The 26,364-nt window shown below is 43.2% G+C and overlaps 1 protein-coding gene across 3 annotated transcripts in view; it reads left to right on the top strand.

The window, feature by feature from the left end:
• The first annotated feature begins 4,690 nt into the window (after window positions 1-4,690).
• LOC124260842 (serine/threonine-protein phosphatase PP1-beta catalytic subunit) overlaps window positions 4,691-26,364 on the top strand; it is a 29,571-nt gene continuing 7,897 nt past the window's right edge. For all 3 annotated transcript variants that reach the window (XR_006894188.1, XR_006894187.1, XM_046695163.1), the window contains exons 1-8: window positions 4,691-4,779; window positions 5,458-5,552; window positions 7,017-7,148; window positions 10,389-10,619; window positions 18,621-18,725; window positions 19,587-19,658; window positions 25,233-25,384; window positions 26,160-26,294. Coding sequence is in view for 1 of the 3 variants with exons in the window: in XM_046695163.1 (XP_046551119.1) it covers window positions 5,501-5,552; window positions 7,017-7,148; window positions 10,389-10,619; window positions 18,621-18,725; window positions 19,587-19,658; window positions 25,233-25,384; window positions 26,160-26,294 (879 nt within the window). In the remaining 2 variants the exon portion in view is untranslated. The remainder of the gene's footprint in view (window positions 4,780-5,457; window positions 5,553-7,016; window positions 7,149-10,388; window positions 10,620-18,620; window positions 18,726-19,586; window positions 19,659-25,232; window positions 25,385-26,159; window positions 26,295-26,364) is intronic.

Here is a 26,364-nt window from a genome sequence, read left to right as displayed (position 1 = left end):
CAACCTCTTTGCTGACTGTGGATGTTCATTATTGATCAAGAAATCTATCAAAATTGGCATGCAACATGTAGGCATTAAATATCCTACTTGCGTCACCACCAATCAGCTGATATTGCCACTTTTTGTGTGTGGAATCACCCAGTGAGATAACAGCTGTTTTACAATACCTATCACTGAAATATAAAAGATTGTATTTTTTAATGACAGTTGTGGTTGTGGCGGTAATGACGAGCCATGGATGCTTGTGAAATATTGATTATGACCTCTTTGCTGACTGTGGATGTTCATTCATCTATCAAAATTGGCATGCAACATGACGTATACGGCTATCTACTTGCGTCACCACCAATCATTGCCACTTTAAAACAACACCGTTTTTGTGTGTGGAATCACCCTGTCACAAAAAGGCTTGCCAAACCGACGAGCAGACGACTCACTAAGGGACGTAACTCCAATTTCTTAAACCGCCGGGTCTGCATCGATCAATATTCTTAATGCCCCGAGAGGCTATATACCCGACAGGGGTTGTAAAACGGGTCTGGTTATTACCTCCCACGTGATCGGACCGTCTGTCTGTATGTTAGCTCTACCGTACAGAATCCATCGACATGTACATTATAAAGGAGCATAAATGAAAGTGACGAGCAAGTTTCCATCCATCGTCATCACAGTAAGAACATTTTTAGTGAGTGAGGCATGTCCATTTTGTGTGCCATGTGAGATGCTTTTCGAACTGATATTTTCTTAGACAAACGCGTTGTATCTGAAAAAGTATTTTTGACAGTAACATATATATCACTCTTTCTAAACTGAAAAAGTCCGAGTGAGATGGGAGAAACAGAACCTGGGGAAAATATGGAGTTGCGTTTGTTATATATAGCCTATTTATCATCCAAAACTCCTAAGTTTCTTAAAACCATCCTTCTTTCCATTTTATTTTTCTATACATTACAATGTATGTACATGTAGTTTGTTGTGGAATCCTAACTTACATACAAACTTCCACAATACTTGACTTCATGAACTACCAGCATTTATGTACAGGTATGTCACAGCACCAGAACACAAAGAAGATCCAAGATACAGTCTGCACCTGTACACTAGCAGAACCATCTTCCAGAAATAGGAAACCTGTGATGCAAAATCGTTGAACAGAGGATCTACTAGCTGTTATCCGAACAATTCAGAGATATTTAACTGCTAACTACTAGTGCAAATAAGGTGCAAAGAATATATCTTAAGTTCAAAGCTTTTTGTCAATACAAATACATATTGACATTATTGCTTCTTAAACAATGATTATCTTTGTTTTATTAGATCTGAGACTATATCCCTAGAGGACATTTCTAAATTTTGATCTATTTCCTTTTCTGAGATACTTACTAGTGTCATACAAATTATAGTAAGGTTGATTCAAAATTTGCTAAAAGTCATAGCAAGAGGTTAGGAAAACACACATGAAAAGCGTTCAGTGTGCAATTTAATATGAAGCTCATTTTCCAAATAACCATCAACAAACCTTGAACAATTTGTCCAAAACCAACATCTTAATAAACACTAGCTTTGGCTCAGTCTTCAAATATTAGTAACCTCCTCAAAACTGATGATTTATAGGAAAAATTACATCAAATCTGGGTTAAATATATGTTTCAATATTTATTCCATTACATGAAAAGTCAACTGAGATTTTTGTAAGTTATTCTGTTCCAGGACTGGATAATGCCTGACCAGGATGTGACCAAAACGTAGGGTTGCTTTCAAATTCTCTGGATGTTGAAATAACTTTAATGAGTTATGATACAAGCAATCACTTTCAGAATTATCTTATTAGTAAATGTATTATTAATTTAAAAAACATCTAAAAGCATGAGCCAACAATCTAAGTTAATACCAAGTGATTGTCCTGACATGATATGTATAGTGTTTGTTTGCCTAGTTCTGCCTTAAAATCACATGAATCTGATATGTCAATCAATTATATAATTATTTATAATTGATTAGATTATTATTTATTTTATTACCCTTCCACATTTACTAAAAAGAGCAAGATTCTTAAAACATACCTTGCTATCATTTCCAGTGAATTAATCAAAATGACAGTTGCAATATTGCTCCTAAAATGTACCAATATATGTGAATAAGTTTATGCTGTAACAAAACTTCAAATGTCCTCATAATTAAGATATACACTTTATTTCACTCCGCCCAATACTCCAGAAAGTCACTCTTCTTCTCACATAGTTTTCGTATTCGATCCACATGGAGGAACGTAATTCAATTCAAAGTCCCATCCATCTCTTTATAAAAATTCTGAAATATTTGAAGCATAGTATTATAGGCACTCATATGAATTAATTTGGATATTTGGATATTGCATGGTAGGCAACTGCTGACACTGACAATATTTTCGTTTGAATAAAATATATTACTCCTCGAATATTTTGCACTATTAACAAGATACTGTGCAGTATGCCTTCAGATTGTGCTTTTGATACTTAAAACATCCTAAAATGTGTGACAAATTTAAGAATATCTAAGAGCGAAGGGAACAGTATCCGCCACATTGTTCTTTAATGTAACAAGTTTTGCTATTATGGTCGACCCTAGAAGCGAAATCAGATCGCTGTCAGATGTGTTTACATTGTGTCACGGCTTTCTTGCCTGTCTCATTTCAGCTTTGTGGCGTACCACCTCAATGCCCAGTAGTGACTAAAAACGTTAAGTAAAAACAATTTTGTAGTTACAAGAAATGTCCGTGTTTATAACACTTGCAAAGTCTTCAACTGCTATTTGTTGTCATCAATTGGTAATGATTTCACACATGTGCAAAAGTGTGGAAATCCGTGCAAATTCTCATCTGCGGGCATGACCTAGGTTTCGTGAACGGTGGTGCAGACAATTATCTGATAGCGCTCCTTGATCCGCCTCAATTGTCTTTTGTCTTGACCGCAATGGTTTTGTTAAAAAGTACACATCAAATCACAGCAATATGTAATAGATATAGCGTGTGTAAATGGCATAATTCGAAGCACATCGCTTCGGAAGTATCGTTTGACCCCGGAAATAAGTCTGACAAATCCACCCAGCGCGCCCGGCCTGCTGATTGACCAAAATTGACGCATGCGCCAGTTTTGATTGACAGACTGGATCGGTCTATTACATGAGACCACAATGCTTTAACATCATCAATGACATGACTCATAATGCTATGACATAAAAAAACTGATGCCATGACAATGCCATGACGTCATAAACTTGATGACGTCACAATGCTACGTGTTCACTGCACTGCAAGTCTAATATAATGGCAGTACCATGTTTAGAGATGTACATTTTCCATTGAAACTTAATGAAGAGTGATTTTTGATGATCAAGAGAATCTCACCCTCGTGTCCTTCTGATATCAACACTCGTTGATAAATATAAAAATATCCTCGGCAAGTACGTCTCTGTACATTTCTAATTCAATCAACAATTTTGTATAAGTATCTGCACAGTTCTAAATTGATCCATTAATTTTGCAGTAAATGACATCTTATATATTCATAATAACATGTATTCTATTAGCCATGTCATCTGTATCTATTGATCACCACATGTATTGCTTCGTCATAGCATTGTGACGTCATAAGCATTGTGACGTCACGGCCAGAGTTAACAGTTACTGTTCAGTTTACCTGATGATGGGGCCAGAACAAGCCCTGAAACGTTGTACTCGAGAATAAAAAGAAGATGTAACCCAGAAAAATCTCTATGTTCATCAAATATCATCTTCTAAAATGCCAATCAAGCATCTAAGTATCGGATATTTCTAACTACATCAACCCGTGTTGATATACTCTCTCTCTCTCTCTCTCTCTCTCTCTCTCTCTCTCTCTCTCTCTCTCTCTCTCTCTCTCTCTCTCTCTCTCTCTCTCTCTCTCTCTCTCTCTCTCTCTCTCTCTCTCTCTCTCTCTCTCTCTCTCTCCTCTCTCTCTCTCTCTCTCTCTCTCTCTCTCTCTCTCTCTCTCTCTCTCTCTCTCTCTCTCTCTCGGCAACTGCTCGATACACGATAACAGCCCGTAATCCAGGGTACACGAAACAGTCATGGTGACGACAAATGAGTACTTGCATGACATTATGAGGGAATATATATGTCCGTGTTACATCATGGCCAAACTATTACTTCAGTATGGTTTGCGATGCCGGTCAAAAGGTTGACTATGCTAATGTTTACAAATATCTATAGCGTGTCGATGGGTGATACTATCGTGGCTGTAATGTTTACTATCGATTGAATCGGCATAGCGGATCGAACCTATAAATTCGCTGCGCAGTTTGGACTTTGAGGGGACGCATCAATAATAAATACGGCCTTGTACATATTGCTTTTATTGGCGAACAATAAAACGAAGAAAAACAAAAGGAAGTAAATGATATACGATTATATTTACGTAAATACATACATACACATTGCATTAAATATATTGTGACCTGTGTTTATAGAGACACAGATATCAACACGCAGTTGGTGATATGACCACATGAGTGTACCCGCGTGATATATGAGGGTGGTCAAAAATGGAAACTGACTCACACTGCCGGGGGCGGAAGAGCTACGTCATTTACTGCATATACACCATGAGACATAGCAACCAAAGGGATTGTGGTAACAAACCGCTCATTCGTAGGGCGACTGCCGTGCTAGCAAGACGTACACTCACACAGGGACTCGATTTCTGATTTGGAAAATCATTTTTACTTGTTTTTCGACCTTTCGAGTGACTTTTATTTGTTTAAGTACGTTGCCGTGTCGGTGCCGATTGTTGTGTGACGACTTTACCCACCATTGGGTCCAAATTCTTTTATTCATTTATCACTTTTAAAAAAAATATTGTTCGACGCTTTCGATCAATTTAAGGGATGTTTCGTTCATTGTGATCTATTATAATTCCAAAGTTGTTGTAGTCTTTATTTGTTAGTTAGTTAGTTACATGTTTCTATGTCCATTCATTTAGAATAGGTTGAATGGAGACAAATTATTGTACTGTCAAGCACGTCGATGGTCTCGACGAGTGAGAAAACACCCATTCCCCAACCGCCCAACATCTCCCGTAGCAAAATAGCAAGCACTTAGCGCAAACACAAACACACAGGCACCACATGATCAAAATAACCCACAACAAAAAAGTGAACATACCAACTTTTACGTGAAACTTTCCCAATCCTAAAATGTTACACCCATTAAATCCAAAAGCGATTAGCCTACTTACGAAACACACGCAAGGTATTCATAAACCTGAAAACGACACATTAATTTCAATAATCTTGTAAACCTTTACCAATATACAAAGGGACAGAACTGAACTAGCGCTATATAATACCGGTGTACAATATACATACGTATTTCTGAAATTACCTCCCTTTCATTGATAGTTACAGTACTGCATGTTTTATCCTTTTCTGTGTCTTTTTCAGGTTTCCTTTCGGGACCAGTCTCTGACGTCATCAGCGAGTGAAAATGGCGGACGGGGATCTAAATGTCGATAGTTTGATAGCTCGACTACTCGAAGGTGAGTACCTGAATATGCTATTTAATATATAAGAGCTGCAGTTTGTGTGTAGCCAATGCACGGTTTTCACCCAGAGTATAAATTTATGTTCGTTTTGTAACTTTTCTGAGTCAGCAAAATACGATTTGTTTTGACATTTTGTGTTTTGGTTCAACTTTCAAGTTCCGGAACTAAGCTAAGAATCGTAAGGAAAAACATTCCTTACTCGCCACAGTGTGGGATGTCTGTTCGTCATTCTGAGTCGCTTCGTGTACATCTAGCGCAGCTGTTGTACAACATGTGATATGCAGTGTGTGTGTATGTGAGTGTGTTAACAACATGTGTATTCGTAACAGACCTGGCACGTCAATGTCAAATATTGCCATCGCACCACTTCGAACATGTTTAAGAAATGATTTAGTTTTACTGTTAAATGTTTTGGAAGTACATGATTTAACGACTAAAAATTATTATGCCATACTTGACAGTGTCAGGAGACCGGGATAAACGTGATAAATATATGAATGTAACTGTCACATAACTATGTAGACTCCATGTGTTTTATGATGCATGTATCAGGTTATGTTCTCTTAATCCTGACATGATTTTGGAAAGATCTGATGGGTCTGCTTGTACATGCTGAACAGTTGCTGTGGTTAGGCAAGATTACAGCAATGGCTCCAAATGCCACCTTGGTCATGAGCATGAGTACTGAGGGTTTCAGTGTTCTGTTGTATATGTCATGTACAGTAACTTCTTGTATACCTGTTGTATGGTATTTCTCTAAGTAGAAGGGACTGGGGGGTAGCCTAGTGATTTATGCATTTGCCTAGGTACAGTTCCCCATATAGGTACTGGCTACCGAACAGTTATCGCCATATTTTAGCGGTATTTACAAAATTACTGTGCTGTTCGTTAAATTAATGAAACAGAAATCATTCAGTTAAAAATCTTCATAGGTTTCATAACTTTATCTTGAATTTTTCCCTTATGTTACTTGCCGTGAAGAATTTTCATTTGCTGTTCTTTACTGTTGTCAAATACCTTGAGGAAAAAATACCAGAATAGTAATTGACCGGATCTGCGCATGTGTAATACTGATGTCTTGGTGATAACTGTTACGCGGCGATAACTGTTCACTAGCCAGTACCATGAGTGAAGCCCATTTCTGGTGTCCCAGGACTTCTTGTAATATTGCTATAATGGTGGAAATGGCGTGAACACATGCTCACTCGTACTGTTCATAGAATCATTTCTTTTTTCATATTTGTCTCAGAAGACAGGGAAAAAGAAATAATTTCATCATGTTCATGGTCCTTATGAATCAATAATTTTGGAAAGAAGAAAGTTCGCCATGTTTTGATCTCACCATTCTTAGGGTTTAAGTTTCTGTCTGTTAGTTTCTTATTTGCATAGTTCTCAGCTAAAAAACTGAGCATTGCTTTATCATGTAGGCCTCTTTACAATGATTCTACTTGTGTATAGTGCGAGGATGTCGGCCAGGCAAGACTGTACAGATGACAGAAGCGGAAGTGCGTGGCCTGTGTCTCAAGTCAAGAGAGATATTCCTCAGTCAGCCAATCCTATTGGAATTGGAGGCTCCTCTTAAAATATGTGGTAAGTTAAGTTGTCAGTTGTGCATATCCTTGTTTGTATGAGGTTCTTACTGTAATTGCACTGAAATCCGCACCTCATATCAGCATGGTCTTCTGTGGCTAGTGCAGGGTTGCTTCAACAAATTGTACAGCAGGTTTGACTTGGACTCATATCTTAAAGTCAGTAACTTTTTAAAGGTTCTGAGGACATCAGTATTCATGGAACTCAAAAGAAATCGAAAATGTGAGCATTATTCAGTTGATGTGTTTACATAGTTGGAAAACAACATTAAATGTCAGTTTGTGTCATTTTGCTGACACATGGCACCAGTATTGTGTTATTGGTACTTTTTTATGGGTTCTTACAAGTTCCATATGAAAATATGAGATTTAGTGCAAACATATTACCAATAATGACAAAGCTGAAATAGCCTGTGACATGTTCTTCATCTCACCTGACCATATGTTGCTGGTAACATGAGGACAGAGGATGCTTGATTCCCTGAAATGTGAGTTGTAACTGTCATAGAATGAAAAATAACAGGGTTCACCTGACAAATATCACCCCACCCTTGCAGTAGTATTTCTACTGTGTATGAATATTGCTAAAAGCGGCGTAAAACCAAACTCAGTCAGTCAGTCAGTCTACTGTGTATTGTATATCCATCACTAGGGCTGGCAAAACAGATTAATAATCGGAAATAGCTTTGATGAGAAGAATTAGTAATGATTATCAATATGAAAATTGTGTCATAGATGATAATATACATAAACTATTGCTTTGAAATACAGTTTTAACTTACACATTACACAAAGTTATGCTTTTATTCATGGAGTACTTCATTTTGTGTCGTCTCTCGCTACTAAACCCTAACAGTTCACCTTTTAATGAAGAGGAAATAGAACTTTCATTAAACATTGCCCAGTTGTCACCATGCTTGCCATGTAGTATATTGAACCCCAGTTCTATTAAGGCAGGCACCAGTGGAGTATAGGATATGTGTAAACCTTGAATTTCAGCCAGGGTTGTATAAATTGGAGGAATTTTACTTTTCTGTTGACTATGTAATGTATAAGCTGCTCTTTGGTATAACCCTAGACTAATGCTTAGTCTCTGAATATATATAATTTTTTTAGTAACAAACAAGCCCATTTAAATTGAAAAGGAGCCCCAGGGAGACCAGAGATTAACCTGAACCTGAGGAAATCTAGACTTGCTTTATTTAGGGCTTTAGCACTGCAGAGAGGGCTTGGCATTAGGGAACATAATGTGGTTCAGGGACTGTGAGACAGACTAGTATAACCCATTTGTGATGACTATCTGGTAATACTTTTCTCCACCTTTCCTGCTTGTCATGGACCCTACCTTTGTCCGTCCTGTATTGAAAGGGTCATATATCTGTCTGTATGGCAAACCAAGTGCCAAGTTCTCTGATATAACTTACAAGGGGTTATCCTTGGTCCAGTTCTTTGAAAAGATGCTTGTATTCAATTTATATAATTGTACAAATGTCAGCATTGAAAACCATGTTGTCACCAACAGGGATGTCAGTGTCACCATTCATTTGAATTGTGTAGATCGTATGAATGGTTTCTGTAATGTAAAACTTCTCATACAAATGTATTCTATGTAGAGATACATAAACTGTATGATACATGAATGACTTTTGTCATGGTGTCGAGTGCTATATTGTGTATGTGCAATTTTCTGTTGACCCGAAGCTATTGCATGTATAACAGTGTTTGCCATATTGGGCTTGTAAAATATCAGCCATTAATCTGTTTTGACCTGTAAAGTGTGTGTTCCCTGAACTTGTAGGTCACAACAATCATTCCACAGTGTGATCTATTGTTTTAAGTTACTTTGGGGAACATCATACAAGATATGGCAATAAGAGGGCAAAGTATTTACTTCTGTGACTTCTTTTGTACTCTCGTGTGAGAATGTGGTGATGTTCACCAACTCTTCAATCTTTTGAAGTGCAATGTCGTTGATGCTGCTTCATGTTATTTTGGATGCTGCATTATCAAAGTCTAATGATCCGTTAATCATGACAAAAGCTATTCCTATAAATCTATTGTGTAATGTTGAGCTTTTAGCTCACTTGTGAATGTAGATAACAGTGTTGTCTAATCAGTTAATCTGCTTAATGCCAGGGACAGAATGTGCGATTTGGAACCGATAGAGTGGCTCAAGGACAATGCTGGTGTCTGGAATACAATTACACCATGATATAATGGAAAATTGCCCAAACGGGGATATAGGCTGACCACTATGGACTTGCTAATAAGTAGGCCCAGGAGCCAACCTTACACATGCTACAGAGCAAGACACAATGTGTTATTTCTAACAACTGCACCTACTCTGTGGCTTATTTCAGATAAGTGGTTTATGTTATAGATTTGTTATACCCAAGCTGAGAAAAATGGGGGTGGGCTTGGCGGGGGAGAGCATATGAAGATCCTTCTGTTTACCTTCTATTTCCCATTTCCAGAGCAGCACTCCTGTAGCATTAAATGGTCCTTGGGAAACTTGCTATACAGTTCAGTCTAGTATAATTGAATAGTTGCATTTTGATAATTTGGGATTTTGAAAAAATGCTGAACAATCTTTTCCTTTTTTCTCTCTGAACATGCTGAACCATGCTGAACTGAAGGTATCCAAGGGCAATGAGTTAACAATGAGGTGTAACTAGCCAGCTCCATCTCCGTATTCCCACCAGTCTGGGAAGGATATGTCATCTCTGAAACACCCCGGCCATCTAAATTTCACATGTCTTATCTGTACCCCACAAACAAAATAAACTCAAATATGTGTGTGTTTATTGTAAGCTGTACAAGCAAGGCCAGTTTAGTTTAATTTCTTTATCTTTCTGTACAATTTATGTGTTAACTGTTAAATAATGACAGCCTCTTGCAGACCATTGGTACTGCAGACATGGCTATGCTTTTTGCAGATAACAAGCTGATCACATGCATGCTTTTTGTTTCTAGGATATTCACTTTTGTGTTACAGCACTTGAGACTATATATGTAAGTCAGCAGTTGTTGATGTAACCTATCATTTGAATATGCTTTTTCTGGCAGATATTAATTTCACAACAGTGAGAGATCAGATGATAATGAGAAGATGTTTGTGAGAAAAGTACAAGTATTTAGTGTGAATTGTTACAGCTCCAGTAAACGTTTACTACTGGATCATATTGATGTATCATCATTTTGTTGGCAGCATTAATGAGTTGTTGATGTCTTGCTGTTCCAGGTGACATCCATGGCCAGTACACAGATCTGCTTCGGTTGTTTGAATACGGAGGTTTCCCACCAGAATCTAACTACTTATTTCTTGGAGACTATGTTGACCGTGGCAAACAATCTTTAGAAACCATATGTCTCTTGTTAGCATACAAAATCAAATATCCTGAGAACTTTTTTCTTCTCCGAGGGAATCACGAGTGCGCCAGTATCAACCGTATTTATGGCTTCTACGATGAATGTAAGTATTTATATACTATATATATCATTGATACCCATGATCTATATACATAATGATGATGATTTTGTTTATTTGTACATTATTGTACACACTGTACAGCTACTGTAGAAGTCATCATGACTTTGGGCGTATGTTTGCCAAGGAAACCAAACGACTTGAAAAACAAATGGTTAAAGAACATCGGAACAGGCTTTCAATGGTGTGGTCCAGATAAAGTTTTGTCGTCATACAACTCGTAATGCAGTAAATGAACTGCTAGCAGACCAACTGAGGGTGGGACAGCAATTGGATAATTTGACTAGTGGCAGTGTATGAAATAAGCCAAAAATCCAGCCAGATATCAGATGGATTTAACCAGACCAAATATGGCGAATTTACTCAGATGTATGGAACATTTAAAAAAAATTTACCAGACCATTGGGCTGGCTAGCTGTAAATTCAGACCGTCCGTCATGCACTGCTATTGTGGCTGTTATTCATTGGCTGGTCAAAGCCCAAATGGCCATTTTCTGCCATGACCTATAAGTTCTTCTAGTAGGGTCTTTTATCACAATCGACTACTTAAAAGTTACAAGGTCCTGTGATCCTGAGGATATTTGATTACATCTACTGTCATACTTGTGGATTCATGAAGCATACATTTGGTTAATTGTTTTGAAGAAGATTATGTTGTTCTCGAATGTTCTCTTATTTTTAAACTTATCCTATCTCACGATTTGCACTTCTCTCTCTTGCTTCAACGCTGAGTGGACGAATTAGAACTTTCCCTGTAGGCCTCTCTTGTCCATACGCTCGTGTTCCCCAGGCTGCAATCCTTATAGGACAGGTCCCTGGTCCCATGCTGAGCATGCAGCATGCTCCCCTATCTACCCACGTGACTACCCCAGAGTGATCATTCTTCTGCTTGTCGCACGACAGAGTGGACACGTTATAGCTCTTGTCATAGAGTTTTGAGTTGCTTTTTGTATTATGGGGAAATCAGATCCTCCAAATAAAAAGCGTAAGTTTTGCGCTCAGTGTAACACAATATATTCGACTTGGGACCCACACATTTCGTGTGTTGATTGTGTGGGTCAATGTTCATGGGAGAAACGGTGTGAGAAATGTGCAGGGTTATCTACTGAGGATTTCAAGGCTTATAAACAGGTCTGTGCTCGTAGAATTGCAGATAGGGCTAGGAATACCTCTGTTGACCAAGGCCCCTCCCCGACTAAGAAACCATGCCTGGAGCGTCCCACCCTCACGGCTCGTCATTTGAAATCCCACCCTCCGAGGCGGAGGATATTTTCGACGCTTCTTCAGATTCATATCTCTCGTTCTAGTAGGGTAGTTGTGGTTGATAAACCTCTAGTGTCTACAACCTCCCCCCTGACCTGCGGTCTACACTCTTGGTTTCTAGGGCCTCTGGTTCATCTCAGACCGTGACTACAGTCGCTTCAGTTCATCAATCTGCATCACCTGCGTTACAGAATGAGTCCGTTTCTCCAAGTCATCCTAGACGATCCCGTTCGATTCATCGATCCATCTCATAGGAACGTTCCAGTTCTGCTAGTCGTTTGAGATCAGCTCATGGGTTTGTCTCGAATCCAATTGTAGATCGATTGAGCGGTCATGTTCACCCCAGCGGAACGGTACTTATCGTCGATCTGTTTCTAATGATCGTACCGAATCATGTATTGATTCGCATAGTGGTTTCGGCACTCCCTTCCATTTGGATTCGGGCCAGCGAACTGATTCCCCAGACTGAATCAATTCACCACGTTGAATCAATTGACGCGTGAACGGATAGGTTCACCTTTTCGTGATGGTTCATGTCACCGAACCAGTTCAGTTCACCGTCCGGTTTCACCTAGTCATTCTGAAGCGTTTTCTCGAACCACGACTTCTGGGCGAATTGATTCACGGGTTCGAATCAATTCGTCTACCCGAACCGTTTCACCTCACCGATTTGGTTTGTCTGCTCTTTCCGGTTCACGCCACTTAACTACTTTATCAGATTGAAGTGGTTCACATATTCGTTCTGGGAGTTCTTCCCGGACTAGATCACTGTGGCGTTCAGGTTCACCTGTTCGCTCTAGGTCATCCCATCGGGATGGTGTGCCAGGCTCTTCTAATCGATCTAGATCTCCAAATCCAGTTTAGTCATCCCATCCTTTTGCCTCCCCGACACGACAGCAAGCTGCGGTTCGTTTGATTTCACCGATTCGCTCCCTGCCTAGGCGCAGGTATGGTTCCTTGGATCGTCGATCCCTCACGTCATACTGATTCTTCGGTTCATACTACTGGGGCGACTATTTTACCTGAATCATGGAACCCTACCCAGGATTCTTCTCAGGGGCCAGACTTAAATACAATGCTTCGGGCTATTACAGTAGCATGGAATCAGTGCCAACCTTCGTCTACTTCAAATTCAGTTCCCTTTGCATCGACTGGTAACCAGTCTTCCTCTGGTGTGGACCGCCTCCATGGTGTAGTGGTTAGAGCGTCCACCCGGAGAGCGGATGTCACGGGTTCGATCCCCGACTGCATCATACCAAAAGACGTTAAAATATGGTACTTGTTGGTCCCTGCCTGGCGCTCGGCATTAATGGGTACAACAAGAACTGGTCGGCTTGGAGTCAGTATAATGTGTCTGAGTGGGGTATTCATGCTTCCCTGCGGCATGGTATCTCAGTGGGCTAGCACTATAAAACCAGCTTAAGTCTGGGCTAGTACAAGCAGCCGCACACACACATACACACGCATGCACATCGTCATATGAGTGAAATATTCTCAAGCACGACGTTAAACCTAATTTCACCTCACCTCACCTCACCTCCTCTGGTGTGTCTCATCAGTCTTCGTCCTGCTCTTCAAATAACTAGGATATTTCTACTCCAGAGGGTAGTTTCGATTTGGTAAAGCCTTCACATGTACTTGCCTAGATTGTTGAAAAGCTGCAACTACTGGTGAGCTGATTCCCGGATGACCTTAATGTCTCTTATGCACTTAAGAATAGAGACTTATCAACTATTAACTTAACAGGGGTTACATACTTGCGGTGCGTAGGAGAGGTCCCCTCAACATTTCGTCTTGGGATGACTGATTCAAAGCTGAATTGTTGAGGCAGCCTTGGTCCTCAGATATGCTTTTTGGTGGCAATATTGGAGAGGTTTCTAAATAGGTGCATCAGGAGACTCATTTTCAGGTTTCTGTTGAATTACTGAAAGTGCAGAAATCTCAGCTGCAGAGTTCCATTAAACAACGCAGAACACCACGTTTTTCTCCAACCAACCCGGAGTTGAAGGATTGTTTTCGTGACAGACCCTTCACCCAATCGCGGAACAGGGGTAGAAAACCTTCCTGTGGTGGCGTCTTCTGTCACACACACACACACACACACACACCCACACCTCACCCCCCACCCCCTCACCCCCACCCACGCCCCACCCCCACCCCCACCCCCGGTCCTGATACCGGAAGTGGCTCCTCCAAGCAGTGACTCACAGAGATTGCTGCCCGACTTGGTCCTACCACCCCCAATCATCCCGATCTTCGACTCACCGGTGGGCGGGAGATTAGGAAAGTTTGCTCCCAATTGGGACATTCTCGGAGGCCCGTACGTTTCGACCTTCCTCAATTCAACATGAAACAGTTCAATGCCCTGTTTCTATCTCCACCACCCCACTTTCGGATGGTGTCAGTCAACCTTCTACGCACCATCTTGAAGAAAGGGGACTATCTCATTTCCCTTGACCTGCCTATCTTCACATACCAATATCCCACCCCCAATCATCCCGATCTTCGACTCACCGGTGGGCGGGAGATTAGGAAAGTTTGCTCCCAATTGGGACATTCTCGGAGGCCCGTACGTTTCGACCATCCTCAATTCAACATGAAACAGTTCAATGCCCTGTTTCTATCTCCACCACCCCACTTTCGGATGGTGTCAGTCAACCTTCTACGCACCATCTTGAAGAAAGGGGACTATCTCATTTCCCTTGACCTGCCTATCTTCACATACCAATATATCCAGACCACCAGAAGGATCTTCGGTTCACGTTCCAAGGGCGTCATTACCAGTGGAGGGTACAGCCGTTTGGAATATCTACGGCCCCCATCGCTTTTTACTCGGGTAACCAAACCGATAACAAGCTACCTGCATTGTCGGTGAATCACTTTCGAAAGCTATATCGACGACTGTGTTCAAGCTCAAAAGGATCCAGACGTCCTTCATCTCCACAGGCAGTTCACCATCAAGATGCTAACACAATTAGGGTGGCTCCTGAACTACGAGAAGTCTGAGTTAATACTGACTCGGAGATTACAATTTATAGGGGCGAAACACAACAGGCCATGTTGTTTGTACCCCAGGACAGATGGGACATTCTACCTTCAGCATTAAGCTCACCCAGAACTCTGCACCAGTGGACGGAGTTACTAGGGTTACTGACGTCGGCACAAGCACTGACTTACAGGGGCCAACTGCAACTTCTCCCTCTTCAGATGTTTTTGTGCCTGTACATCCGGACCGACAACCCCAGGGAGTTGATTCGTCTTCCCGTGCAACTACGACCAGTTCTTCGTTGGTGGCTCGACGAGCAGAATGTTTGCGCCGGAGTCTCTATGGTACCCTTCACACCTGTTTGTCGACGCATCCCTAGAGGGCTGGGGCGCCCACTTTCTTCATCATCAAGTGGCCGGGCAGTGGTCATCCGCAGAAAAGGCCCTTCACATCAACGAGTTGGAATTCAGTGCTGTCATTCTCGCCATTTAGCATTCGGTCGAATCTACTGATTCAATCAGACAACTCGACAGTAGTATGGTACATCAATCATCAAGGCTCGACAGTTTTGGCAGCTCTGCTCCCATGGACGTTTCAATTTTACCATCTAATCGACTCTCTCAACATTATGGCCAGAGCCCGACACATTCCCAAGGCGAGGAATGTCATAGCCGACGCCCTGTCATGCCTTAAACAGCCATCACCGACAGAGTGGAAGTTACTGCCCCTGATATTCCAGTCGATGATCTACCCGGTATCACGACCAGACATCTGGTTACGCATTTCCTCCCCCGGCTCTGCTACCCAAGGTAGTTCAAAAGTTGCTTGCAACCAGCAAGATTCGTCTGCTGTTGGTTGCGCCCTTTTGGCCAGCGAGAAGCTGGTTCATCGGCCTAAGAAAGCTAGCAGAACCGAATCCAGTACCGCTACCCGCCCAAAACGACCTTCTTCGTCATCCACATTCGGACGTGTGCCACGGGTCATCACAAACCCTCAATCTGCACATATGACGCATTTGCAGAAATCTCTGATAGTGAAGGGTTGCTCTCTCAGAGTAGCTACAGCTATAACATCTGCGCATAGGACATCGACCTGATCGTTGTATGATGATAAATGGAAGAAATTTGAACATTATTGTGGGGTTAGGAGAATTAACTCTCCCACCACTGCATCACCTCAGGTTGTTGCAGAATTTCTACAGCATTTACGGGCTACGAAGAAACTCAAAGGTACTACATTGTCAACCTATTTGGCTGCCATTAATTTGGTCTTGCCACAACTACTGGAACCAAGGTGTCTACTACTCCCGAGCTCCAGTATCTGCTTCGTTCGTTCAGACTTGCTGACCAGTCTAGGAGGTTCAGACCTCCTGCATGGAATATTTCAGTTGTCCTTCGTCACTTGGTATCCAGTGATCAGGTATCTTTCTAATATCATTAGCTACTGCAGCTCGTATTTTGGAGTTACATGCACTGGATGTGAATCGTGTGCATTTTGAGCAAAAACGTCCTGGCAGAGTTTTTTGGGACTGCGTTGGGACTTTGTCGCAAAGAACCAGTTACCAGGACAACCGGATAGAATGTTTACTTTCCCACCGTTGTCAACCATTCTTGGGCCAGATGATGTTGAAGATTTGTCTCTCTGCCCTGTCAGAGCTCTGCGGATCTTCCTAGCTGCCTCCCAAGAGCGCCGCCATCTTCGTAAGAGGCTATTCATCCCACTGTGTACTACATCCAAGGCTGAGGTCTCACAGACAACTTTGTCCTTTTGGATGCGTGCTACCATACTGAGGGCGTACGTCTTTGCTGGACTGCCACCCCCAGCGGCATCCAATCCACATGAGACTTGGGCGTTAGCCTCTACGATGGCTTTACACAGCAACTCTTCCCTGACGGCCATCATGGAGGGTTGCTTTTGGCGTTCGGATACAGTGTTTTCCTCACATTATCTGAGGGACTTATTGGTCACTGACATCCAGGGTCTGCATCAGTTTGGACCCCTTGCCTTGGCACAGCAGCTGTCGTCGGCCCATTAACGCAGATGAGTACAGTGTGCGCGTCTATGCATTCGCTCTCGTGTACATACTGAATAAAATTCTGAATTTTATTTCTGATTTTTGTTCTCGATTCTTCTGGGATTAGAACTCTTCACTCAATTTTATTGGGTTATTGCAATTAGTGTCTATACGGATCTACAGTGGTTAGTTCTCGTATTTGCGATGCAGAAGTGTTTGACAATCTCGCTTGCTGACCTCTACTCCACGGAGCAATCACGTCAATGTAGTGATTCCTTCCTGATTTCCTTTGTTGATTTCGTAGCGTTCTAGCTCCTAAGTACCTTAGCACACCGTTGTGGTCTCACTGTGGTAAGTAGTGCAAGCCATGTGGTGGTGTTCTGGTACTGAACGTTAAACTTGTGAGCTTTCCGATTCAGTTTCTTTTTACCCCTCTTCGCGATGGGGTCTGGGGGGCTGTCTCGAAGCAGGTGCAGGCCCGATTATTAGTCGTAATACTTTAATTACGGGGGTACTCTGATAAATCGTGACGAAGTGATGTGACTCACCTAGTTGCGTCCCCTTGCGTATGCGAGGGTTGCGGTCAAACACCACATCGCTCGGGAGCACCCACTCCTTGGGAGCGATTGTGCCTAGTAAGCCAAGGGGTTCAGGAAAACCCATCACTAGTAAAGGTACTATACTGGTCGGATCCTGTGGCCGAACACCACATCGCTCGGGAGCACCCACTCCTTGGAAGCGATTGTGCCTAGTAAGCCAAGGGGTTCAGGAGAACCCATCACTAGTATAGGTACTATGCTAGTCGGATCCGGCCTTCCTTGTTCATTGCTAACTACGGTTGTCATTAGCCTATACAGTGTACACTGTCAGTGTTTTTTTACTTAGAGTAATCTGCGACCCGCTGTCCAACCGTGGGATAAGAGCAAATCGTGAGATAGGATAAGTTTAAAAATTTGGAAATTTTAACTACAAATTGTATATTTATATACTTATCCTATCTCACGCGATGTATGCCCGCCCAACCTGCCCGCTACTCAGTTTACGGCGGTTACAGATAACTGTCATTTGCTCCAAGAAGAGAATGATCACTGTGAGGTAGTCACGTGGGTAGATTGGGGAGCATGCTGCATGCTCAGCATGGGACCAGGGACCTGTCCTATAAGGAAAGCAGCCTGGGGAACACGGGCATATGGATAAGAGAGGCCTACAGAGAAAGTTCTAATGCGTTCCACTCAGCGTCGAAGCAAGAGAGAGAAGTGCAAATCGTGAGATAGGATAAGTATATAAATATTCAATTTATAGTTAAAATTTCCAATATTCTTAGAAAGAAAGAATCTTAAGGAAATATGAAGTTCCTCTAATTGAAATGGTGTCATGTGCTCTAGTGTAATACTTGATACTTACTTTAACTGGAGGATGTTTCTATTTCATGTAAAAACATTTAAACATTGAATGTTATGCTGCATCTCTCGGGATGCAACAGGTTCTGTTTTCTGTATCCGTTCTACTCATTTGAGTGCATTGGTCGCAGATTTCTGTGTCATGTGAGACCCTGCCTGAAGGATCATAAACTCTTGCACTTTCACCTGGAATGGTACTTTATAGCCACTGCAAAAAATACAAGCAATATATGAGAATCTTGATCAACATGGATCAGAATGTTGTTAGATTGCATTGAATGTGAAAAGAATTGATGGATTTTCATTTTTTGTGTGACTTGTAGGTAAAAGACGATTCAATGTGAAACTGTGGAAAACATTTACAGACTGCTTCAACTGTCTACCCATTGCAGCCATTATTGATGAGAAGATCTTCTGTTGCCATGGAGGTGTGTGTGCTTGTTATTGTTGGTAATTAATATCTATATCCCATAATACTATATGTAATTATCTAATGACTGAATTGTCTTGTATTAAAACATAGATAGGTTGTCGTCTTCCACAGAGAACCAAGTCTGGTCGGCTTATGTCATTACCTTCTTGTTGTGCGTTGCCAGAAGTAGAGCAATATCTAGTTTATGGCTGGTATATTCACTCCAAATGTTATGAAATCTGTTACATTTGTTGCTTGTAGTGTTACCAGTCTATTAGTTTCTGCAAACACATATATTCATACGTCTTTGGTTTCTGTATTTCTCAGTGCTTCAGATTGTTTCCTCTCATTGTCACATCCATGTCAAAGTTGAATGAAATTTGGAATGATGGTGTCTGTGTAGTTAGCAGTGGGGCTAAACATGTGTACCATTTTGTAGTATTTCACAATTTTGACCTTATATTACCTATTTATTCATTATATACAGAGCTGAAATTTCTGAACAGTGGTCATATATAGTATTAATGACCATTGTTCCGAAATTTTAACTCAGTATATAATGTAGTTGGGTTAAATTCCCTCAAACTGCTAATTTTCTTTTGTGATACCAAACTGAGGAATGTGAATTTTGGCATGTATGTATTTCTTAATGTTGACAGGAAATTTTGTTCAAATACTGTGGTTGATGTGAAACAACTGAAACAATTGGCATATTATGAGGCTCAAAGTTGAATGTTATGCACTTAATCTACCAAATGTTACTGAAAATATTTTCTGAATATAGTTGACATAAACATGATAAACACATGAACAAGAATAAAATGCAAATCACATTACCTATATTGACATGTAACCATGGCAACTATTGTATTGCCAGGTTTGTCCCCTGATCTGCAGTCCATGGAACAAATCCGGCGTATCATGAGACCAACAGATGTCCCTGACACAGGTGGGCAGTTGCAGATGTTCAGACCCGCACAGAGACCTACACTCAGACACACACCCTGTACATGGAGACCTACACTCAGACACACACCCTGAGGATGGAGACCTACACCTACACTGGAGACACACACACATCCCTGAGACCTACATGGAGACACCCTGTACCTACACTCAGACACACACATGGAGACCTACTCAGACACACACCCTGTACATGGAGACCTACACTCAGACACACACCCTGAGGACACACATGGAGACCTACACTCAGACACACACCCTGTACATGGAGACCTACACTCAGACACACACCCTGAACATGGAGACCTACACTCAGACACACACACCCTGTACATGGAGACCTACACTCAGACACACACCCTGAGGATGGAGTCCTACACTCAGACACACACCCTGAACATGGAGACCTACACTCAGACACACACCCTGTACATGGAGACCTACACTCAGACACACACCCTGAGACCTACACTCAGACACATGGAGACCTACACTCAGACACACACCCTGACATGGAGACCTACACTCAGACACACACCCTGTACATGGAGACCTACACTCAGACACACACCCTGTACATGGAGACCTACACTCAGACACACACCCTGTACATGGAGACCTACACTCAGACACACACCCTGTACATGGAGACCTACACTCAGACACACACCCTGTACATGGAGACCTACACTCAGACACACACCCTGTACATGGAGTCCTACACTCAGACACACACCCTGAGGATGGAGACCTACACTCAGACACACACCCTGTACATGGAGACCTACACTCAGACACACACCCTGTACATGGAGACCTACACTCAGACACACACCCTGTACATGGAGACCTACACTCAGACACACACCCTGTACATGGAGACCTACACTCAGACACACACCCTGAGGATGGAGTCCTACACTCAGACACACACCCACACTCCTACACTCAGACACACACCCTGAGGATGGAGACCTACACTCAGACACACACCCTGACATGGAGTCCTACACTCAGACACACACCCTGTACATGGAGACCTACACTCAGACACACACCCTGTACATGGAGACCTACACTCAGACACACACCCTGTACATGGAGACCTACACTCAGACACACACCCTGTACATGGAGACCTACACTCAGACACACACCCTGAGAGATGGAGACACACACCTACCACACTCAGACACACACCCTGTACATGGAGTCCTACACTCAGACCACACACCCTACATGGAGACCTACACTCAGACACACCCTGTAGGATGGAGACCTACACTCAGACCACACATCCTGTACATGGAGACCTACACTCAGACACACACCCTGTACATGGAGACCTACACTCAGACACACACCCTGTACATGGAGACCTACACTCAGACACACACCCTGTACATGGAGACCTACACTCAGACACACATCCTGTACATGGAGACCTACACTACACTCAGAGTCCTACACACACACATCCTGTACATGGAGACCTACACTCAGACACACACCCTGTACATGGAGACCTACACTCAGACACACACCCTGTACATGGAGACCTACACTCAGACACACACCCTGTACATGGAGACCTACACTCAGACACACATCCTGAACATGGAGACCTACACTCAGACCTACACACACACCCTGTACATGGAGTCCCTACACTCAGACTACACACACCCTGTACATGGAGACCTACACTCAGACACACACCCTGTACATGGAGACCTACACTCAGACACACATCCTGTACATGGAGACCTACACTCAGACACACACATCCTGTACATGGAGACCTACACTCAGACACACACATCCTGTACATGGAGACCTACACTCAGACACACACATACCTGTACATGGAGACCTACACTCAGACACACACCCTCAGACACACACACCCTGTACATGGAGACCTACACTCAGACACACACACCCTGAGGATGGAGACCTACACTCAGACACACATCCTGTACATGGAGTCCTACACTCAGACACACACCCTGTACATGGAGACCTACACTCAGACACACACCCTGTACATGGAGACCTACACTCAGACACACACCCTGTACATGGAGACCTACACTCAGACACACACCCTGTACATGGAGACCTACCCTACACTCAGACACACACCCTGTACATGGAGACTCCTACACTCAGACACACACCCTGTACATGGAGACCTACACTCAGACACACACACCCTGAGGATGGAGACCTACACTCAGACACACACCCTGTACATGGAGACCTACACCTGAGGATGGACACTCAGACACACACCCTGTACATGGAGACCTACACTCAGACACACACCCTGAGCATGGAGACCTACACTCAGACACACACCCTGAGGATGGAGTCCTACACTCAGACACACACCCTGTACATGGAGACCTACACTCAGACACACACCCTGTACATGGAGACCTACACTCAGACAGACACACACCCTGTACATGGAGACCTACACTCAGACACACACATCCTGTACATGGATGGAGACCTACACTCAGACACACACACCCTGTACATGGAGACACACCCTGAGGATGGAGACTACACTCAGACACACTACACTCAGACACACACCCTGAGGATGGAGACCTACACTCAGACACACACCCTGTACATGGAGACCTACACTCAGACACACATCCTGTACATGGAGACCTACACTCAGACACATCCTGTACATGGAGACCTACACTCAGACACACATCCTGTACATGGAGACCTACACTCAGACACACACCCTGTACATGGAGACCTACACTCAGACACACTGAGGATGGAGTCCTACACTGACCACACATGGAGACCTACACTCAGACACACATCCTGAACATGGAGACCTACACTCAGACCACACATCCTGAACATGGAGACCTACACTCAGACACACACCCTGTACATGGAGACCTACACTCAGACACACACCCTGAGGATGGAGTCCTACACTCAGACCACACATCCTGTACATGGAGACCTACACTCAGACACACATCCTGAACATGGAGACCTACACTCAGACCACACATCCTGTACATGGAGACCTACACTCAGACACACACCCTGAGGATGGAGTCCTACACTCAGACCACACATCCTGTACATGGAGACCTACACTCAGACACACATCCTGAACATGGAGACCTACACTCAGACCACACATCCTGTACATGGAGACCTACACTCAGACACACATCCTGTACATGGAGACCTACACTCAGACACACATCCTGTACATGGAGACCTACACTCAGACACACATCCTGAACATGGAGACCTACACTCAGACCACACATCCTGTACACAGAGACCTACACTCAGACACACACCCTGAGGATGGAGTCCTACACTCAGACCACACATCCTGTACATGGAGACCTACGCTCAGACACACATCCTGAACATGGAGACCTACACTCAGACACACATCCTGTACATGGAGACCTACGCTCAGACACACATCCTGAACATGGAGACCTACACTCAGACACGCATCCTGTACATGGAGACATGCACTCAGACATACACCCTGAGGATGGAGACCTACACTCAGACACAGCCTGAACACAGAGACCTACACTCAGACACACATCCTTAACATGGAGACGTACACTCAGACACACATCCTGTACATGGAGACCTACACTGAGACACACCCTGAGAATGGAGACCTACGCTCAGAAATACATCCTGTACATGGAGACCTACACTCAGACACACACACTGAAGATGGAGACCTACACTCAGACACACAGCCTGAGGTTGGAGACCTCCACTCAGACACACAGCCCGAGGTTGGAGACCTCCACTCAGACACACAGCCTGAGGATGGAGACCTACACTCCGGCACACAGCCTGAAGATGGAGACCTACACTCAGACACACACCCTGAGGATGGAGACCTACGCACTGACACAGCCTGAGGATGGAGACCTACACTTAAACACACAGCCTGAGCATGGAGACCTACACTTAAGACACACAGCCTGAAGATGGAGACCTACACTCAGACACACAGCCTGAGGATGGAGACCTACACTCAAACACACAGCCTGAGCATGGAGACCTACACTCAAGACACACAGCCTGAAGATGGAGACCTACTCTCAGACACACAGCCTGAGGACGGAGACCTACACTTAAACACACAGCCTGAGGATGGAGACCTACACTTCTACTCACACAGCCTGAAGATTGAGACCTACACTTAGACACGCAGCCTGAGGATGGAGACCTACACTCAGACACACAGCCTGAAGATGGAGACCTACGCTCAGACACACAGCCTGAGGATGGAGACCTACACTCAGACACACAGCCTGAAGATGGAGACCTACACTCAGAAACACAACCTGAGGATGGAGACCTATACTCAGACACACATCCTGAGGATGGAGACCTATGCTCAGACACATCCTGCACATGGAGACCTACGCTGAGACACACATCCTGTACATGGAGACACACAGCCTGAGGATGGAGACCTACACTTCTACTCACACAGCCTGAAGATTGAGACCTACACTTAGACATGCAGCCTGAGGATGGAGACCTACACTCAGACACACAGCCTGAGGATGGAGACCTACACTCAGACACACAGCCTGAAAATGGAGACCTACGTTCAGACACATAGCCTGAGGATGGAGACCTAATCTCAGACACACGGCCTGAAGATGGAGACCTACACTCAGAAACAACCTGAGGATGGAGACCTATACTCAGACACACATCCTGTACTTGGAGACTTATGCTTAGACACATCCTGCACATGGAGACCTACGCTGAGACACACATCCTGTACATGGAGACATACACCCTGAGGATGGAGACCTACACTTAAACACACAGCCTGAGGATGGAAACCTACACTTATATGCACACAGCCTGAATATGGAGACCTACACTTAGACACACAGCCTGAAGATGGAGACCTACACTCAGACACACAGCCTGAAGATGGAGACCTACACTCAGACACACAGCCTGAAGATGGAGACCTACACTCAGACACACAGCCTGAGGATGGAGACCTACACTCAGACACACAGCCTTAAGATGGAGACCTATGCTCAGACACACAGCCTTAGGATGGAGACCTAATCTCAGACTCACAGCCTGAAGATGGAGACCTACACTCAGACACACAGCCTGAAGATGGAGACCTACACTCAGACACACAGCCTTAGGATGGAGACCTACACTCAGACACATCCTGTACATGGAGACTTACGCTCAGACACACATCCTGTACATGGAGACCTACACTCAGACACCCCCTCTGAGGATGGAGACTTACACTCAGACCCACATCCTGTACATGGAGACCATACTTCTCATGTTAACATGGACCAACATTTCAATGATGTGGTCTGGTCCTGAGATCTAGAAAGAGAGTAATTTGTTCCAGAAGATACATACTAAAGGTTAATTTTTGCCTCAAGGTATTTACACACATAGAATTTGTTCTCAGGAGGTGCTATCACAGGTATAACTCCTATACATTGACACTGTCTTCTTGCTTGTGTTGCAGGGTTGTTGTGCGACTTGCTGTGGTCAGATCCGGACAAGGAAGTTCAAGGTTGGGGAGAGAATGACCGAGGTGTGTCCTTCACCTTTGGAGCAGACGTTGTGTGCAAGTTCCTAAGTCGACATGATCTGGATCTCATCTGCAGGGCACATCAGGTACAGAGATGTTTTCTGTTATCCTTGTTAGGGATAATTTAAGGCTAGGGGGGTTGATGATGATTATTATGAAGAAGCATGTACAATGTGAGTGCCCCCTCAAAATGTTATGTACAAACTAAGTGACCCCCACTCACACACACACACACACACCCTGCATTTCATGTACAAAATCATTACACCCCCACCCTCACCCTCCCCTTCCCATACTTTCAAAGCATTTTTAAAATATATTTTATGTACAAAATTACTGACCCCCCTAGTACATGTGTATGAAATTGATGACAAACTCCCCACCTCACCAGAACAAAATGGGTGATCCCCCCTTAAAATCATCATCACCCCCTCTAGCCATAAATTATGAACGGTCCCTTACCAAATTGCAGGTGTAGAGACAAACAAATCTGTATGTTGTATTCAGAAAGAGCAGTAATTCTAGTACCTACTGATGTGATTTGATCTGTTGATTAATTATCTCCTATCCCAATATAAAGCTTTGTTGTGTCAGGATATGTATCCAATTGGCATGAGGGGCAGTGGGGAAGCCTAGTGGTTAAAGCATTGTCTTGTCGCACCTAAAACTCGGATATAATGTGTGAAGCCCATTTCTGGTGTCCCCTGCTGTGATATTGCTGGAATATTGCTAAAATTGGCGTAAAACCTCACTCACTCACTCAGGACAGAAACTTTTTGCCATTTATATTCATGGGTATATCAAGTCAGAACAGTTGACATGTGTGCAATCAGTTGTATACAGTGTTGCTGTATGTTGTAGGTGGTGGAAGATGGGTACGAATTCTTCGCTAAACGACAGTTGGTTACATTGTTCTCTGCACCAAACTACTGTGGAGAGTTTGACAATGCTGGAGGAATGATGTCTGTAGACGATACACTCATGTGTTCATTTCAGGTGAGCTTTGCTTTTTTGTACCATGCAATATGCAGTTGGCCATACGACGAAGGTGCTGCAATTTGCCCTG

The sequence above is a fragment of the Haliotis rubra genome, unplaced genomic scaffold (genome assembly GCF_003918875.1).
Source record: "Haliotis rubra isolate DU_JTF1 unplaced genomic scaffold, ASM391887v1 Scf78, whole genome shotgun sequence".
NCBI classification, from domain to species: Eukaryota; Metazoa; Mollusca; class Gastropoda; order Lepetellida; family Haliotidae; genus Haliotis; species Haliotis rubra.
The sequence above is the reverse complement of the archived record's forward strand: the minus strand, read 5'-3'. Positions and strand labels throughout refer to the sequence as shown.